This window comes from Sceloporus undulatus, chromosome 2 (assembly GCF_019175285.1).
Source record: "Sceloporus undulatus isolate JIND9_A2432 ecotype Alabama chromosome 2, SceUnd_v1.1, whole genome shotgun sequence".
NCBI lineage: Eukaryota > Metazoa > Chordata > Lepidosauria > Squamata > Phrynosomatidae > Sceloporus > Sceloporus undulatus.
The window spans coordinates 275918472-275938065 of record NC_056523.1 but is presented as its reverse complement, the minus strand read 5'-3'; the positions used below and the strand labels follow the sequence as shown (position 1 = coordinate 275938065).

Genomic DNA, 19594 nt, shown 5'->3' with positions numbered 1-19594 from the left:
ATGCAATTCCTGAAGTTCTGTCTCACGGGCATGCACTGCATCTCCTCCAGGTACTCCTATAGCACACAGACCCTTCTTTCACATACACCACCATAATGACAGAATTTGTTAACTTATGAATATGTCTCAAAACAATCCCAGACAGACAGGGAAGAAAGGACCTGTGAAAAGGATGAAGGACTTTAAGGACCAGAGTCCTTCATAGAGGAGACAAAAGAAGGAATGTGGTGTTTTGGAAATAAATGAAATGAATTAAGAAGATATGGCATCTGTCAGTCACTCAGCTGAGTTGCCTCCAAACAGAGCAGGCTAACCCAACTGTTGTTCAAGCAACATTTTTTTTTATTTCCTGAGTAACTGTATATTCAACAGATGGAAAAAAACAAACCTTACCTTGTGTGTTAAATTGAGATCTGGGTCCATTTTTATCATTTCCCAGCTACCATATCCATATTCATAGATGCCAATTAGAAGATTGGAATCATCTTCCTTGCCCCAGTCCATATCAAAATGAGCAGCCTTAGTGTGACAAGGAATGGTGTACCTGTACAAAATATAATAATAATAATAATAATAATAATAATAATAATAATAATAATAATATGTAGAGAATTTATAAATTTTAAAATAAAATATAAACTTTCTCAAAAGTGGAGAGCCTTTTGCCAGAGAATACATGGTTCTTCTCTCATTTTATCTTTAGAACAAGTAGGTTAGGCTGGATATTGGGTTAAGTTCATCCAATCAGCCGCATGGATGAGTAGAAGTGCAAACCTGAGTTACCCAGGTATTGTCAGACTTCTCAATGACTATGCCATACTGACACTACTCTTCAACTGTCTTATCTTCCACATTTGCATCAAGATTGTCTGGCTTATTAAGGAATCAGAAAGCAGTTCAAGAGAGAGCTGTGGCAAAACAGTGTGTTCTGTTATGTGAGTGTAATTGTGAATTCTCTAGACTGGGGGTGGGGGAAAGCATACCTTCTGGCCTGATTTTGCAGCACCCAATGCTCCAGGAAACCCCTGAAGCCCTGTGATGATTCCTTGAGAGCAAAGCCCTGTGCGTGACTATTACTCTCAGGGGATCCCTTTAAAAAAAAAAAGAACTTTCCGCTGCCACCACCCAGTGAATGAATTCCTCCCCCCCCCACACACTGGGACTTGTGAGGGATAGAGAGAGAGAGATCTAGTTTCCTTTCTTGCTCACCCAGAGCAATCAGTAACTGAGTTAAGGAGCGTGTATAAGAGCAAAGAGATAGCAGGTGCTTTAACAGAAAGAAGTTTATTTTAAAGAAATAGTATAGAATATAAAGGTATCACTCATGCCAGGCCTCCTTGCCTTGCAGGTCAGAAAACACAGTTACAAAGATATTCATTTCAGGCAAGCTATTAGATAAACATAACAAAAAGACCTAGACGTACTGACTACCACTGTTCCTGAACTACTCACACAATGATGGGATTTGTAGTCCTTGTGGAGTTCTTGGAATCAGGGAGTTGACTCCTTGCCAACTCTACCTGCATTCCTGAGCCGGTCCTCCGGCTGCTCAGAGGACAAAGACAAGCCTCTGGTTTCCCCAAACAAAGCCAAGATGGAGAACAAAGGACACATGGTCCTACAGGGGTATTTAAAGCCCTCTCTTGGAATCTTTTTGAAACTGCCGCTCTGGCACTGTTGATTGGCCAAGTGAGCCTTACGTCAGCTATGATGCCACAGCTCATTAGCATGTACCTCCTCCCAGATTAACCCTTTGTAGTTCAGGAGAAGTCCTCAGGTGACTGGGAGACCAGTCATCACAAGCCCTCAAGCCCCCCCCCCCCCCCAATAATTTCATTCAGTTGGATTTTTGGACAAATTATGCCCCCAAATCATTCAAACTGCCACAAAAATGTGGCAGTTAGTATTCCTTGCCTCCCACAAACAGCTGTTTTTCTGTCAAAAACTAGAACCAAGAATGATGTTATATCACTTCCAGTTGCACCAGAAGCAATGCTGAGGCCTGGGGATACAAGTTGGAGGGAGTATTAGACCTGCTCTTTTCACAGCTGTGTTCTGCTCTAGACACAGAAAGATAAGGGCTCCCCAGTATAAATATATGTTCAAAGTACAGCACACAAACCTCTTCCTGTCCTCTGGATCTGAAGGAATGGATTTATGCAATGGTGATAGCTCTTCTTCATGGGCCATGACTAGTTTGGCATTTACTTGCACTCCTGATATTCTGAATGTTGGGCCTTTAACTTTTCCAAGTCTGCCCCCTTAAAATAAGAATACAAAATAGTTAAGTATTAGATTAGTTTTATACATAACTGGTCAACGTTCTGAACATCTAAACTTCCAGATAAATGAAAATAGATACACACAGATACAGCACACATAATGAATGTAAATCTTATCACAATATTACATAATCCACTAATTGGTAATACCATCTCTTTTATGGTCTATGGTTTTAAGCTGGTTGTATGGCATGTTGTTGTTGTTGTTACTATTATTATTATTATTATTATTATTATTGTGCTTTATTTATATAGCGCTGCAGATTTGCACAGCGCTGTACATAAAAAAATGTCCAATAAAATAAATAAGAGTAAACCTGCCCATGGCATACAATCTAAGGCCTGTTACAGACTGCCAAAATAAAGCTGCTTCGGGTCTCTTTGGAGGTATGCTATTTAAATGATGCATGCATCCTAAGAATCTGGAAGCTGCACCAAAAGCTGCACTCCGGTGCTTAGGAATGGAGTGTGGCTTTGATGCGACCTCCGGACTCTTAGAACACATGCATCATTTAAATAGCATACCTCCAAAGAGAACCGAAGCAGCTTTATTTTGGCAGTCTGTAACAGGCCAAAGAAATAATAGCATAATACATATAAATAATACATAACAATACAGGAAAGGGTTCAGTAAAACAGGCAACAAATTAAAAATGTCAAATAGCAAATAATAGTCACGCAATGCCTGGGAATGCTTCTTTGAACAGGATGGTCTTCAACTCAAGTTTTGAGACTGGTTAAAAAAGTGATGAGCCATGCTCATGGGGGAAGGAGGTTCCAGGAATGAGTGGCAGCAAGGGAAAAGGGATGAATCCGGGATGGGGCAGAGAAAATCCTAGGCTGAGACAACAAACCTTGACTACCAGAATGTTATGTACCTGTGTGCTGTTATCTCGAAACAAATAACACCAAAAGCACACTTTGATAACTTTCCAGAGTTAGAATGAACTATCTGATATAGTGGAGCTACTAAGGAGGTTGCTCAGTTTATCTGCTTTTTAGGGGTAATTAACAATTTTAAGTCTTCATATAAAGTCTAGGTTGTCTCCAGGAATGCTCTAAGAAAGACAAATGTAACATATGAACTAGATAGTGACAAATGTTGCTGGAAATGGAAACTGTAACCAGCCATAGCAGTTACAGCCTGTTTACAGGACATGACTAGTACAGTGGTACCCCGGGATACGAAATACCCACGTTACGAAATTTCCGGGATACGAAAAAATCCCATAGGAAATAACTGTTCCGGGTTACGAAGGTTATTTCGGGTTACGAAGAAAATTTTGGTGCTTTTCGGCGCTATTTCACACGAAATCGCGGCTTTTCCCCATTAGCGCCTATGGGTTTTCAGCTTGTGAAGGCTTTTCGGGTTACGAAAGCGGCGGCGGAACGAATTAATTTCGTAACCCGAGGTACCACTGTAACATGGCCAACCAAGGATAGGACTGCAAGTGTGGGCAGAAAAGGTGTTATGGAACCCTGTCTTTCAGCTCTCAATGTATGTCGTAAATCTTCCATTTTAGCCAAACAATTCATACCTGCTCTCTCCTGTCCAGGTGAACTGTCTTTTAGAGCTTTGATGCATCCATTATGTACCAGTTCTCCAAGCCGTCTGAGGTCTATCTCAGATTTATCCACTAGCTCTGCATCTCTAGCTATGGCATCTAACCTGCAAGAGAGCACAAATATTAATACAGCTCTACTGTCAATACACAACAGGTTTCTTCAGAGCAGAAAACAGAAAATGCAGCAGTGGATTGTTTTTAATATGTGTACTGATGTGTGTTTTAACAAGTGCTTTAACTAATGTTGTTTGCTAATTGCTGCTGTCTCCCGCCTTGATCCATGGGGAGAGTCGGGCAATAAATAAATAAATAAATAAATAAATATCCATCCTCCTAATATTAACTCATTATCACTAATAAACTTTGGTAGCAGTTCCCTTTCCACCAATACCAAATACACTGTGGGCAATGGATGCAGAGCACTGCCAAACATAGATGCTCTCTCCTAACAGTGAGTGGTGTTTTGACAAACAATGTTTGCCAGTTTCCCATTCACACTGCTGCGCCCTAGCTTGAATTCCTGTCATTGGCTTTTCCTCCCTGAGCAATATGGCCAGGCCCTTTGTCCTGCCCCATGTTTATCACATGGCCACTGGGAGGTCTTTTTCTAGAGTTTAATACTAGTGGAGAGAAATTTGATCAGAGAGAGTGACTCACCTTTCAAGAGGGCCCCCAAATTTCTTGTAACTCTTTATAAACCTAATAAAAACAATTTGATAGTTGAAAAGAAAGCTTTTCCTATTACATCTAATTTAAAATCAAAACGCAAAACTTGTACAGTGCAAATCAAACAAATTAGGTGAACAATCAAAGAAAAATTGCCATTTACTTCAGTGAATAAAGATAACTGAAGCTACATACTTATGACTGACAGTGGTGTGAAAAAAGAACAGTAGGATTTTTATTTAAACAATGAACAGATATTTTATGCTTATTGTGGGGTTTCTGGGCTATGTGGCCATGTTCTAGACGAGTGTGTTTCTGATGTTTCACCAGCATTTGTGGCTGGCATCTTCAGCGAATGCTGGCATGGAAGTAAGTGGGGTAAATATATACTGTGTGGCCCTGGGTTGGGAGGAGTTATTTCCAAGTTAATCTGTGTATTGTTCTGTTGCTGAATGGCAAGGCCTCAGGGTTGGAAGATATGCAAAGTGATCCCAACCCAGGGCCACACTGTATGTGTGTGTATATATACCCCACTCACTTCCATGCCAGCATTTTTGAAACATCAGGAACAAACTCTTCTAGAACATGTCCACATAGCTTGAAAAACCCACAAAAAACTATGGATGCCAGCCATAAAAGCCTTCAACTTCACATTTTATGATAAATTACCAGTTAACTATTTTGAGTTATTTCAGGAAGTGACATTTTATGTTGTCAAAATAAGATAATAGACACAGGACAGGCAATTTTAAAAAGCAAGAACAATGTTTTAGTACAGTTAAAACATGTTTATTCTATTATCAAGTAAGTCCGTATGCTGTGAGATACAATGGTAAGGATCTTTAAGAAATGTTGTACAAGAACCTTGCACCTAATTTATTTCAGTTTTTCTCTTCTCCTTCAACTGAAACTGGTTTAAATGTATCTACAATAATCAGCAGTTCTCACTTTATTTTAATTACTAAAAGGGCAAAACTATTTAAAAATGTATATAATTTTAAAAAATGTATTACTCTTCAGGCACTGCTTAAATATTATAGGTGTACTTAAGTAAACTGACAACAGGAATGGAATATCTTTTCTTCTTCTTTTATCCTACAAAACCTTTCCCCAGTTCCTTACCTTCGAATTTCTGCATCACTAAATCCTTTAATGTTTTCCCGTGGAATAGTCCGTGGTCTTCCACGTTTTTTGGGTCGTTTCCTTTCTGATATAGAATCACTGTCTGATCCAGAATATCTTCTGTTCCTAGAACGTCTTCCTTCACTTCCATTAAAGCTGACCTATATATTTTTTAAAAATGAGAAAGAATGTGAAATTTGAGATATAATTTGGCACTAAACTAATTCAACACTGCTAAACAATGAAAGAAATGGGAGGTGTAATATCTTTCAAAGACAAACCTACCTGTTTTGCACAGTTTCTCATGCGTGGAAGTAAATAAATTTCTTCCAATTCCTTTTGCCTTTCCTCTTCTTCTAATCTGCGCCTGTGCACTTCTGGAATAATTTCTTCCCAGTTTCTTGAGTTCTGTTCAGGCTCCAATTCAATGTCATCTTCATCCATATTGGAGAAATTAGCCACCTGTTAAAACATTGGTTATGATTCAGATAATAAGAAATGTGCATACTCTTCTTTATACTTTCATGAAAGACAAGAGCCACATATAAATATAAAGAGAACTAATAAGCTTCCTTCTTAATAAACTCTAAGTGTAGCATTCGGCACTTAAGCATGTCTGTGCTGTATTTAGGCAATTACATGGATCTGTAAAAAAGCACCTCAGTACTTTTAAATCCAACATAAAGTTAACACAATGTGTTAGTTAATAGGAACAGAATTAACTTACAATTACAGATATTTTGATTCCCTCTTAGTTTTTCATCATATAGGCTAAGTATCTCCACTTGTGAAACAGCACAGACTAAAATCTTGATTCATAAATGAAAAGATGTAAGACAAGAATGAGGCTCTGATAGAGCAATGAAAGAGAATTTTGTACAGAACAAAGGTCTACAAAGTTTCAGGCAGTAAAATGCTGATGCTCCTCAAAAAATGTCATCTGTTGAAATGCTATTATTTAATATATGCAGTGTCTGTAGGCTTTTCACCAGGGTGCTTGTCATTCCTGTTACTTGTCTGTATTAGTGTATTCTAAGACAATCTAAGATGAAATGAGGTGGCATTAACAGTGAGAGACAATGTACCAAAAGCAATCAGAGATTATGCAAGTTTTGACCAAATTATGTATACAAGACTGCAGAATAAAATCAAACATTATATGAGAATTTGGCCAAGGAGCAATAAATGAAGCAGGAGATGAACAAACCGAGTTTTGTGAGGACAATAGTTTGTTCATTGTGAACACATTCATCATGCAGCCAAACTGATGCCTATACCTATTCTGGATTACCAAGACATAAATCAAATTATCTAAGTGATAACAGAAGATATAACAGGCCCATGTTCTCTGGGAAAGCAAGGTCAGGAGTGAGTTGTGATATCAGAAATTAAGAGTAAAGCTACAGAAAACTATTAAATAAATTGCAAAGCTAAAAATAAAATCTACCATCCCTGCAAAATTTTAAGACAATACAAAGAACAGTGCACTACCAAAACTAATCAACCAGAAACTAGAACTCTGCACCAAAAGCAGGGATATTAACAATGAAGGATGCAAAAAGACTTTTATTTCTAGCCAGAAAGAATAAAAATTCTTGGATGACTGACACAACGCATCAAACAGTTAAAAGGAAGGGGGGGGGGGACAGAACCCTGAAACAGAATCCTGAATTTAAAAAATCAACAAAAAGTTAGGAAAAAAAAAGATAAACATTAATAAATACATTTTTAATTTTTATTCCGCTTTTTGCAAAGCAATCAAAGCGGCATACAACAGGCTAAAATATATCCATATATACATAGTAACCCCCCTTAAAACAGAATTAAAGAGTATAAGACTAAAACTAACATTTTAAAATCCAAACAATAACCACGGGCAGAGTTCAATAAATGGGGAAGTCTTTTTTTGTGGCGGAGTACCGTATTTTCTGGTATATAAGATGACTGGGCATATAAGATGACCCCCAACTTTTCCAGTTAAAATATAGTTTGGGATATACTCACCGTATAAGACTACTTCCAATGCATACCAAACAAAAATTTAAAAAAAACATCAGATTTGATTTCAATATGGTAATTTTAATTCAAATGCATATGACATGCAGGTATGTAGCAGGAAAACTTGTTGTATACAAAGCCTGCCTTGATTGTTCAGCTGTCCCTGCCAGCCCAGCCCTCCCTGTCTCCAAGACTATCAGAGCAGTAGTGCAAACACGGCTCTTTTTTCCATACCCTGGGCATCCCGGATGCTTGCAGCTTGCTCCGCCCTTCACTTACACCTTCCCAGTGAGGCGCCCCCTCAGCTCATCATCAGGACCGCGTTAAGTCACTTCTTTCCATGAATCCTGGTAAATGGATTTTCTTCTACCGTACTTGTACAGCGCCGCCCTTGCTGTTTTCATACAGTCGCTGCATATGGTGAGGATGCGGACATTTTTGAGCTCCCCCCATCATATGCAGCGACCGCAGATTCTCCAGTCCAGCTTGGAAGTTTCTGTATCCACCCTATAAGACGACACCCAGCGTACAAGACCCCCAACTTTTGAGAAGATTTTCCTGGGTTGAAAAGTAGTCTTCTACCCCAGAAAATAGAGTATTTTATTCTGGGAAGGCTTGCCTGAAGAGATCCGTTTTAATGGCTTTTTTGAAACTCTCAAGATTGGTAATTTGACGGATCTCGTCCGGCAAGCCATTCCATAAATTAGGAGCGGCTGCAGGAAATGTTCTCTCGCAGGTCGCCATCAATCTGGTCTTTAGGGGTTATAGTAAATTCCTGCCAGAGGACCTGAATGTACGGGGTTGATTATATGGAAGCAGGTGAAACCTTAGGTAGGTTGGGCCCAAGCCAGGTAGGGCTTTAAAGGTGGTAACCAACACCTTGTACTGTGCCCAGAAACTAATAGGCAGCCAGTGGAGTGACTTCAATATTGGTGTTATATGGTCACTCCTCGCTGTTCCTATGACCAACCGGGCTGCCATATCCTGTATCAACTGGAGTTTCCGGCCTGGGTACAAGGGTAGCCCCATGTAGAGCGCGTTACAAAAATCAAGTCTTGAGGTTATCAGTGCATGTACTACAGTTTCAAGGTCACCCCATTCGGCGTATCAGCCGAAGCTGCAACGGGTCAAGAAGCACCCCAGACTGCAAACACAGTCCTCTGAGGAGAGTGTGAGCCCCTCTAGGACTGGAAGTTGCAACCCAAAACCTAGTTTGGGGGCCCCTACCATAAGTACCTCTGTTTTGTCTAGATTCAACTTGAGCTTTTTTCCCCTCATCCAATCCATTACTGCCTGAAGACACTGGTTGAGGGAAGAAATGTCATCTGTCATTGTCGCTGATGACAGGGACATAGAGAAATATATTTGGGTGTCATTAGTGTACTGATAACACCCAACCCCATACACTCTTACACATGTTCCAGGAAATAAAATGGAAATTTAAATTAAGAGTATGAAGGTTTGATAGAGGAACAAAATAAAGCAATGGAAACAGTGCACTGAACTATACAAAATAAGATGAAAGAATGATTCCTTCAAAATAAAATCATTTGACAAAGAACCTACAACTTTAGAAAGTGAAATAGAACCTGCTCTCAAAGCACTTAAATAAATCACCAGGAACAAATAGGATACCAAATAGAGCTGTTTTAAGCTATAGAGACAAAAATCCATTGAAATTCTAACAAAAATCTTCCAACAAATATGGAAAACAAAGCAATGACCCACCTAAGATATGTTCGATATGCATTCCAAAACCCAAGAAAGGGGACACCAGGAATTGTAGCACTAATTACACAAGAATCTCCCATGCAAGCAAAGTGATGTTTAAGATTTGTATTTTTTATATCTCTATCTATCTATCTATCTATCTACCTAAAAACTGAAATAGCAGATGTCCAAGATGGATTCAAAAAAGGAAGAGGCATTAGAAATCATACTGAAAACATACATTTGTTAATGACACATATCAAAGAATTTCAGAAGAAAACAAACAAAATCTGTGATTTATAGATTAGGTCATGGCTTTTGAATATGTACATTACGAAAAGCTATGCTCTAAAAGAAATGGGAGTATCACATCAGTAGGTGCTAATCAGGCCCGTCGCCAAGATGACTGAACTGAGGTTATCATATTTTAGACATAATATGAAACAAAAGTAGAGGTGTGAAGGCTTGGGGGAAAAAAACTGGAAAAGTTCAAAGGGGAAAAACAGTTTTTAATCTGACACCTCCCCCCAGGGAAAAAAAAAAATATTATGGAATATTTAGGATAATGAATAAAATGTTTATAAAAGATATTCACATGCGTACTATCCGATTTGTAAAGACTAAGCAAGACAAAGACTTTTATGTAAGATTATGTACATCATTAGAACATTTTAACTCCTGGTCTTGGTTTCTTTTCCTCAGTTCTTTTTATGGAAATGAATGTGCTATATCTGCTTGACATACTGGAAAACTATAAAGGCAAAATAATGTTCTCTTTTTAAAATTCATGTAGTTGCTTTCTTCTGTTTTTATTGGGGTTTTTGCCTGCTTCTCCATCTGGAAATACCAAAGAGGTTCCTTATAATTCAAGTATTCCTTATAGTTCTGGACCTTGTACCTCCATTTATAGCAAAAATAAAAATTTGAAAAAGTTTAATTTCTAATTATATTCACATAAAACATGATAATTTTATGCCAAAAAAGTTAGTTTATAAATTTTATGTCTGTCACATAACAAAATGACTTTCAGTATGTTAAGAGAGGCTAAATTTGCACACACACCCAATTTTCTATTTTCCAAAACAATACCCGCCACTCTATCCTGGGTTTTTCCATGGTCACAAAATTTCAAAATAATTCACATCTCTAGATGGCAGGTTTAACTGAAAAACAGATTATAATATCTGATAAAGACAACAACAATAAAAAAAGGAAGTGGGTTGTTTCAGTCCAGTAAGTCATGACTCAGTTTTCTAGACTTGAGAAGAGATGTTAATAGTAGGACTTCTTGAAAGCCTCTAATTCATAGGGCCACAGTAAGTCAAAGTTGATTTGACAACAGATAACAACAACTTCATTAGTGAATGCTACTGAAAATGTATCTAAATTATACCACCATTCCATGTCTTTAAACTGGAAACCAATACAACTGAATCCAATGGAACTCATTTCTAAGCAAGTGTTTATAGGATTGCAGTCAGTGTCAAACCATCATCTATTTATTTAAAACCCCTCTCTTCAGAACTCAAGATTGCTCCAAAAACATGAAACACTAGCAAGTAAGATTATCACTAAAATCATTTAATTTCTGAAATGAACAAAAAAGTGCATGTATAGAAATGTTTGCTCAGTATAATGTTCTAAATTTTAATGCTTGAAGTTCAACTATTTTATAAAGGCTGTAGAAACATATACTATGCATTCCACATGTGCAGTATAAATACAGGCTGAGTATCCCTTATCCAAAATGCGTGGGGCCAGAAATATTTTGAATTTCAGATTTTGAGGGATACTGGAATACCTGTATTTGCAGAATTTTGTGTTTAGACTTGAGTATCATTTCCAAGATATATCATTATGTATGATATATCTTGGAAATGATACTCAAGTCTAAACACAAAATTCATTTACATATCATATACATCTTATACACATAGCTTCAAAGTAATTTTATACATTTTCAATAATTTTTTTGCATGAAACAAAGGTTGTATATATTGAACCATCAGAAAGCAAAGATGTCACTATCTTAGTCATCCATGGAAAAAATAGTTTTTGGAGTATTCTGAATTTCAGAATTCTGGACAAGGAAGACTAAACCTATATGTTTTTTTTAAATGTGTTATGTGTTTTATGTGTTACAGGACATTTAGGGTATAGTAAGGGAAGAAACTTATAAAAGTGAATTGTTACAAGCATATGCTTAAAATAGTTTACAGAATGAGAAAAATGTGGTACCTTAAATTGAGAAAGCAATTCATCTCCCACACTTAATGGACCAGTTTCATTTTCCCTTGTTTCAGCCCTCTTCAAAATTTCATCTATGTCCATTTCCTGAAAAAATAAAATCAAACTATATAATGATCACGTTGTTTTGAGAAGACAAACCAAGTGTAGGGAAATCATGTTCTGCTTACCTGTGGCTCTTGTTCTTCACCTTCTGGTTCCTTAAAAAGTTCCTCAGCACCAAATTTTAATATAGCTGACAGTTCTTCTTTATTAAAAGGAGCAGAGCTGAAAAGGAAGAGAACTGTTTTGATTTCCATGAACAAAAGAGAAATTATCATTCTTCAGTTCAAGAGAAGCTTTATAATAGTCCTTTAATTGAACCCATTTTATAATGCATACTGCTTTCACCCAGTACCATGACAGATAACTGAGGGTTTTGGTCAAGAAGTCTACAGAGAATACATTTGACAAATAAGATTAGAAATAACAATATCTCTCAGAGCTGCCTCCAGTCTTTGCTGGTCATATAGAAAGAGAAAGAGGTCAGCAGGAACAGGAAACTCTCAAATATTATTTTCCTTCTTTTTATCTACTTTTCTTTCTCCTCATAATTTGTTTTAATTTCTCTTTCCTTTTCTCAACAATGCTGGATCAATAGAAGAAGTGATTTCCAGCTGGTTCCTTCAGTGCTTATTATAGCGATTATACAGTGCCAATTTAAAAACATATTTTCCCACAATCCCACAGTCATGTTGGCATGTATGTCTGCATGTTGAGCTAGTTTCAGTAGGGCAGAGGGGACTGCAGGAAGGGAAAGCAAAACGGGAATACTTAGGTGATGCATACGTGCTGGATGTAATAGTCATGCTGGCTGGGATATTCTCAGTCCAAAAACATCAAATTCAACACAGGAACTATATTTAGTCCTAGCAGATATAAGCTATTATGTAGGTACACATCTTGGACAACTGGGGAGAAGCTGAGTAGTTCTCTTACTATTCTGGACAACACATGAGAAGTTTCTACTTTTGGTCAAGACCCACCCCTTTTTTAAACTTCCTTGGAAGTAAAAAGGATTTGCAAAATTTGGGGAACTATCCTTTTGAATAAATAACAATAAAAGACCTAAATACAGTGGGCCCTTCTTATCTGCAGACTTGCCATCTGTGGATTTAAGCATCCATGGATGGCAAGCCCATATTGTCCCCAATGATGGCACAGTCACAGTATTTTTGTCAATGGTGGTGAAGCCACAAGGCCACATCACCATTAAGGATATTGGCACTTGAGCATCTGTGGATTTTGGTATTTGCGGGGGAGGGGGTCCAGAACAGATACTGCATGGATACTGAGGACCCATTGTACCTTGGTAGCTAATCAGGGTCAGCCTTGGTTAGTAGTTGGATTGTGGACTGTCAATGAATACAGTTGGCCCTTCTTATACATAGACTTTTTATACACGGATTCAAGCATACACGGTTGAAAATGTTCAAAAAAAGTATAAATTTCAAATATCAAACCTTGATTTTCCATTTTTTATAAGGGATGCTGTTTTGCTATGTCATTATATTTAATGGGACTTGAGCAGTCATGGATTTTGTTATACACGGGGGATCTTGGAACCAAACCCCAGCGTATAACAAGGGTTCACTGTACTAGGTACTGTAGCCTATATTTCAGAGGAAGAAACTGACCAAACCACCTCTGAGTATTCCTTGCCTAAGAAAACAATCTTAAATTGATGGGGTCACCATAAATCCAGAGGCAAGTTGAAAAAGAAGGCAAAGGAACACATGCATATATGCACACACTATGTGCCCTAATGTCATTTGTTGACTTATGGTGATCCCATCAATTTCATAGGATTTGTTCAGGCAAGGAATGTTTAGAAGTGTTTTATTTATTGTATTAAAATTTATATTCTGCTCTATATCCAAAGGTCTCAGGGCAGCTTACAATCAAAATCAATCATAAAAACACATTAAATAATTTATCAATAAAAAAAAACAATTTAAAATATTATAGTACATGACCAGTGGGGATTAGGCCTGAAAGCTTTAATAAAAAGCCAAGTTTTGTCAAAAAGATACCAATGTTGACACCAATCAAGTCTCATTCCACAACCCGTGTGCCAATGCACAAAAGGCCTTCTCCATATCCTCCTACAATGTATTCCTCCTACCAGTTGGCCACAGAGGAGGGCCTCTCCAACAGAACTCAATTCTTGGGCAGGTATATAGAGAAACAACCACTCCCTCAAGTATTCAAGTCCCAGGTCATTCCCCTGAAAGTTGCCCATCTAGGTCTAACCCTAATTAGCTTCCAAGATCAGATGTAATTTGGTGTATTCACAGTATTTACTCTTGTGTAAATACATAAAAAGGAAAGGGTTTCCTCTTTGACAAGGTTATAATGTCCAACTGTATGGGGCAGTGCTCATCTCCATTAGTAAGACAAAGAGCCAGCATTGTCAAAGACAACTCTGTGATCGTGTGGCCAGCATGACTGCACAGAATGCTGTTACCTTCCCAGTGAAGTTTTACATGCTTTCGAACTGCTAGGTTGGCAGAGGCTGGGACTAGTGACGGGAGCTCACACTGTCATGTAGCACTTGGATTTTGATCTGCCGATCTTTGGACCTTGCAATTGTCAGAGTCAGCACCTTAACAGCTGAGCTACTGCATCCCTGTTAAGTAAACAGGTCATCCCGAACAGTTTACCTGGAAGGTGCAGAACCAGTATGCAACACTGTCTTTCCTGTAGTGTCCATCCTCTGAATGACTAGATGATCTAAAACCATCTTCTTTTTGGCTCTTTCCAAGATCTCTTCCTCTACTGATCCTTTAGTGACTAGACGATAAATGTTAACCTATATATAAACAAACAAAAGAAACATGAAGGATTATTTAAGTACTGTAAATGTATGTTAATGTGTAGTTTTATTCATAAATGTATTTTATTGAAATGCAGCCATGTTTTCATTTTTCCTAATGATATAACTGTATTAATTATGTAACATAGTTTTTTGTGGGTTTTTCGGGCTATGTGGCCATGTTCTACAAGAGGACTGGGCTCTACAGGCTAATGGTTATTCCAGCTCAGACATCAGAAGGTCTGTCATGCCCAAGAAAACCCAGAGAAGTAAAGACAAGCAGCCACCCAAACTATGGATGCCAGCCATGAAAGCCTTTGACTTCAAATTATGTAACAGTTCTTATGATATATGTATAGTATACTACACTGGGCACTACAGTTCAAGGAGGATACTGACAAGCTAGAATGCAGTCAGAGAAGGGCAACCAAGATAATCAGAATTCTGGAAACCAAGTTTTATCAGCCAAAAAAGCCAATGCTGCACGGAATAGTGTCCCGACTGAGGATAGTCATGCCACTCTATCCTACAGTAATTTGATCAGATATCACCTGGTATACTGTGTCCTGATCTAGACACACAGCTCAAAGAGGATATTATTGACAAGTTGATGACACAATAACTACTGTACTTTTAAATATCTTAAGGGATGTCATGTAGAAAATGAAACAAGCTTGTTTTATGCTGCTCCAGAGTTTCTAGAACATGAATCAATGGATTCAAATAGCAAGAAAAGAGATTCTACCTACATATTAAAAACATTTTAATGTAAGAGTTGTATGACAGTGGTAGAGACTGCCTTGGAGGGGGTGGACTCTCCATCTTTGGAATCACTAGACAGAGGTTGGATGGATATCTTTAAGGGGTGCTTTGGTTGTGAATTCCTTCATGGCAGGAATATACTAGATGGCTATTCTTACTCTATGATTCTAAATAAACAAAATGGCATGTTCCAGAAGCTGCAGCCCTACAGCAAGAAATCATGAATACCCACTTCCACACAGATAAAGCAGCCCATAACAACCCAGACAAACCATGAAGGAGCTTAGCAGAAATGAAATGAAGAATCCTGGAGTGCTTATTCCACTGATAGCCTGAAGTTCACAGATAACACATAAAAGCATTTGTGATATGAAAACACTGATGGTTAAGCTACAGAAAATGAAGCAAGAAATTAATATGAGGTCTAGCACCACTTGCACTCACAGTATAACTTTCTCTTCCTCCAGTTTGCTGGTAGCAAGCTGCTCTTCTGAGCTCAGAGTACTGCTGAGCTGACACATTTCAAGTAAATTTCTTACCATCTTGCTGTCTACCTTTTCCATCTATACATCACCATGTATAAAATTTCATTAATTTATTTAACTTATTTAATTTATATGATGCCTTTGTTCCGGAAAGGGACAAGGTGAATAAAAACACTGTGAAGTGTGTGACTGAGCACGGAAGATCTCCAGAATGTGAAAGCTAGTACAAATCCTTGCTGCAGAATTTATCTTTAGCAGAGCAGGGCCATCTCTGGAAATGTGAGCATTTGTAGTTCTCTGCTGTTGGATTGAAACCAAGTGCTAGGGAATTCTGGGAATTGTAGCTTTGTGAGACACTTAGACTTCTCTGTCAAATAGAGCTGTGGTGCCACAATAAACTACAATTCCCAGGATTTCCTAGCAAAGAGTCAGGGCAGTTAAAGCAGTCTCAAACTGGATTATTTTTGCAGTGTGTTTTGGGCAAAGTGGATTTGCTATGCTTTGGTGTTGGCGTCCCCCTGTACCTGACAGAGAAACTTCCCCTCCTCTTTTTCTCTTTTCTCCAGGTCTGGCGGATCTGGTACATTCCCCTTGATGATGATAATTATTATTATAATGCCTTCAAAATGGCCCAAGCTCTTTCCATGAAGCAGCTCACAGGGTGAAGCATTTGCCTCTAGAGAAGAAGCACATGTGTCTGTGTAAGCATGTGCAGTAGTAGATGCAGAAGTTTCTGGTTGTGGTTTTGTACTCTTAGCTAAGAATTTGCTCATTGGTACTTCCCTCTGAGTAACCACACTGAGGACTGGACTGCTTGGCTTATGCTTTTCCTTCTTTGGCCAGTTGAAAAGTGTGTTTTCTAAGAGTTTTGTACTGTACTTGCTGTTAATGCCCTTGGTAGATTATGTTGGCTCAACTCAACTTGTGGTGTGCTGACTTCCAGGCAATAAATGAAATATGTACTGCCCTCCATTTTCTAGTTGTTTTTACTGTTGGACAGCAATTCTAATATAGGCTTATTTGACAAGCAGCTGAGTAATACAATATCGTATATACTCGTCTATATGTCAAAAAAATTAAGCCCAAAAATGGGCTCCAAAATCCTAGGTAGAAATATATACAGGTCAATATGGTAATACCTCTCCGTGAGCCTTGGGAAAGCTGTGGAGAAGGGAGGGAAGGGGTAAGGAATTGGAGGTCTCTGTCCCCCTTTTTGTAAGCCAGCAGCCTTGGGGAAAGGAGGAAAATTGGAGATCTCTGTCTCCCTTTTTGCAAACCAGCAGCCTTGGGGAAAGGAGGGAAATCGGAGGTCTCTCTTTTTGCAAACCAGCAGCCTTGGGGAAAATTGTGGGGAAGGGAGGGAAACCAGAGGTCTGTCTCCCCCTTTTGCAAGCCATCAGCCTTGGGAAAACTTGTGGGGAAGGGAGGTCAGAAGTCTCTGTTCCCCTTTTTTGAAAGCCATCAGCCTTGGGGAAAGTCGTGGGGAAGGGAAGGAAACTGGAAATCTGTGTCCCCCTTTTTCCCAAGCCAGCAGCCTTGGGGAAGGTTGTGGGAAAGAGAGGGAAATTGGAAGTTTGTGTCCACATTTTGCATGCCCAGACTGTGACCCTTGGGAGAGGTCCAGAAAGGGAGAAGGGAGTGAAGTGGCATCCCCCACCTCCATTTAGATCCTCTGTAACATGTCTCTGAGATTGACCATCAAGTTATCCATGAGTCATATCAAAATCCATGATTTTGCCCCTAAAACCTGCCCTCAACTTATACATGAGGTCAACTTATACACAAGTAGTCATGCAGGGCAGAGAAGAATGATTAAATTCATGGAGGCTTTTTATTAATACAGTATTAGGAAAAGTCTCAAACTTGGTTAAGAATAGAGTATTCTATGGCATGGAAGTCTGATTTAAAGTGAGTTTTCAGGCTCAAGAACTCATGCATTTCTCCCATTATTACAAATGTTCACTTTCAGTTTCTGTTTGTGTGTATGTTGCCCACTTCTGGTGATACCATGAATTTCATAGGCAAGGAATACTCAGGAGGTGTTTTTGCCAGTTCCTTCCTCTGAAATGCAGCCTATATCACTTGGTATTTGTGTGCTATCCAAATACTAATTAGGGCTGACTCAGGATCTGATGCCTATAGAGTATTTAAGCTTCAACGGCGTTTGCACTGCAGAAATAATCCAGGTTGGCAACACTTTAACTGTCATGGCACAATGCTATGGAATAATGGGAAGTGTTGTTTTGTGAGGTCCAAAACACACTGCAGAAATAATCCAGTTTGAGACCGCTTTAACTGCCCTGGTTCAGTACTAGGGAATCCTGTGAATTGTAGTTTGTTATGGCACCAGAGCTCTCTGACAGATAATAATTTTAATAATAATAATTTGTTTTATTTATATACCGCTATTCCAAAGATCATAGCGATGAACAGCAAGTAAGCTAATTAGTAACATGGTCTATGTGGGGCTACCAGATTAGAACTGTAATTTAAAACATACACATATACCTGCTTCTTTTGTCCAATTCTATGAGCTCTAGCTTGGGCTTGCAGATCATTCTGAGGATTCCAGTCAGAATCAAATATAACTACGGTATCAGCAGATGCCAAGTTTATACCCAGACCTCCAGCTCTGGTAGACAGTAAAAAGCAGAAATCCTAGAATTAAAATAAAAGACTGGATTAAATTCTAAAAAAAAACCCGAAACGCCTGCAAGATACATGTTAACAAGGAACTTATTAATGCATTTTGCCATTATGGACCAACTAGTGTAAATTTTAATACAGCAATGACTAAATAAGAAGTTTAATTTGAACTACTTAAACAAAACTGTAAATATATTAACTGTCTCTCAAATATTTATATGCCTAAACATTGCAAACTGGTGCAAGATTCTGTCTTGCTTACACTAGCTCCACTCTAGAATTAAGTTATGACTAACACAAGCCACAATTATCCGAAATGTATTATTCCAAATATGGCTTAACTCTGAATCCGAACCATTATCTATAACATCCCCCAAGCCAATACCTTAAGCATAATATTTTAGTCTAGGTGGTATGGATCAGGAGAAATTAAATGAATAAAAGAAACAAAGATACAGAAGAGAGGAACTGAATAATAGAGCTCAGTCCTGGGCCATGAAAATCAACCAGACGGAGTCTAGTGACACAAAGCCTACAGCTAAAAAGCCAAATAATCCCTGCCTTCCTGAGAAACAGAGGGAGTTAACCCATTGTTGGATGCTTCCTCCAATCCAGTTGAAAACAGACATTTCTTTCCAGCTTTCATGAGATAACAAAGATAAACAAACAGCCTTGGCACGTAAATAAGAAGTCTACCTCAGAACCTTCTGCATTAAAATGATCCAGTGCTTGCTTCCGCAGTTCTCCTTTTATTGACCCATCTAGTCTCTAAAGGAGGGAAAAAACAATTAGATGAATATTGTGTAAGGGGTTGAATTTTGGACCAAGGCTGCTCAGTTACTAAATTAAATGTATGCACCTTGACAAAATTTAAAAACAAAGTTCTTACTTGAAAGGGAAACTGACGGTATTTCAAATATTCGGCTAGGATGTCCAGCATCCGAACCATCTGAGAAAATATAAGCACTCGGTTGCCACGTTCTCGTAAGCGAATGAGCAGCTTGTCTAACAAAATTAGCTTCCCACTACTTCGGATTAAATTCTTTAAAAAGAAAAAAGCAAAGTATTGAGACAATAAAAGGAAGAGGAAATTGTTTGCAGTACAAAGTTTCAAATTATCAAAGCAAACAAACTTCTATTAGCCAAACAGGCACTCCTGTGCACCACCATTCTGTCATCCAAGTAATTAAACAAATGATACCAAGCATGCTTAAAAGAACCTTTTGGAAAGACAAATAGATGACTGATCATCAAAGA

General features: G+C 38.3%; 1 protein-coding gene across 1 annotated transcript in view; it reads right to left on the bottom strand.

Moving 5' to 3' along the window:
• Nucleotides 1-19594, bottom strand: part of CHD1 (chromodomain helicase DNA binding protein 1) — an 86985-nt gene that overhangs the window by 13213 nt on the left and 54178 nt on the right. The window contains 12 exon segments of the mRNA XM_042451460.1: nucleotides 394-544; nucleotides 2123-2261; nucleotides 3821-3951; nucleotides 4505-4546; nucleotides 5636-5796; nucleotides 5921-6097; nucleotides 11582-11677; nucleotides 11761-11857; nucleotides 14293-14441; nucleotides 18200-18349; nucleotides 19034-19105; nucleotides 19227-19379. Of these exon segments, the coding sequence (XP_042307394.1) occupies nucleotides 394-544; nucleotides 2123-2261; nucleotides 3821-3951; nucleotides 4505-4546; nucleotides 5636-5796; nucleotides 5921-6097; nucleotides 11582-11677; nucleotides 11761-11857; nucleotides 14293-14441; nucleotides 18200-18349; nucleotides 19034-19105; nucleotides 19227-19379 (1518 nt within the window).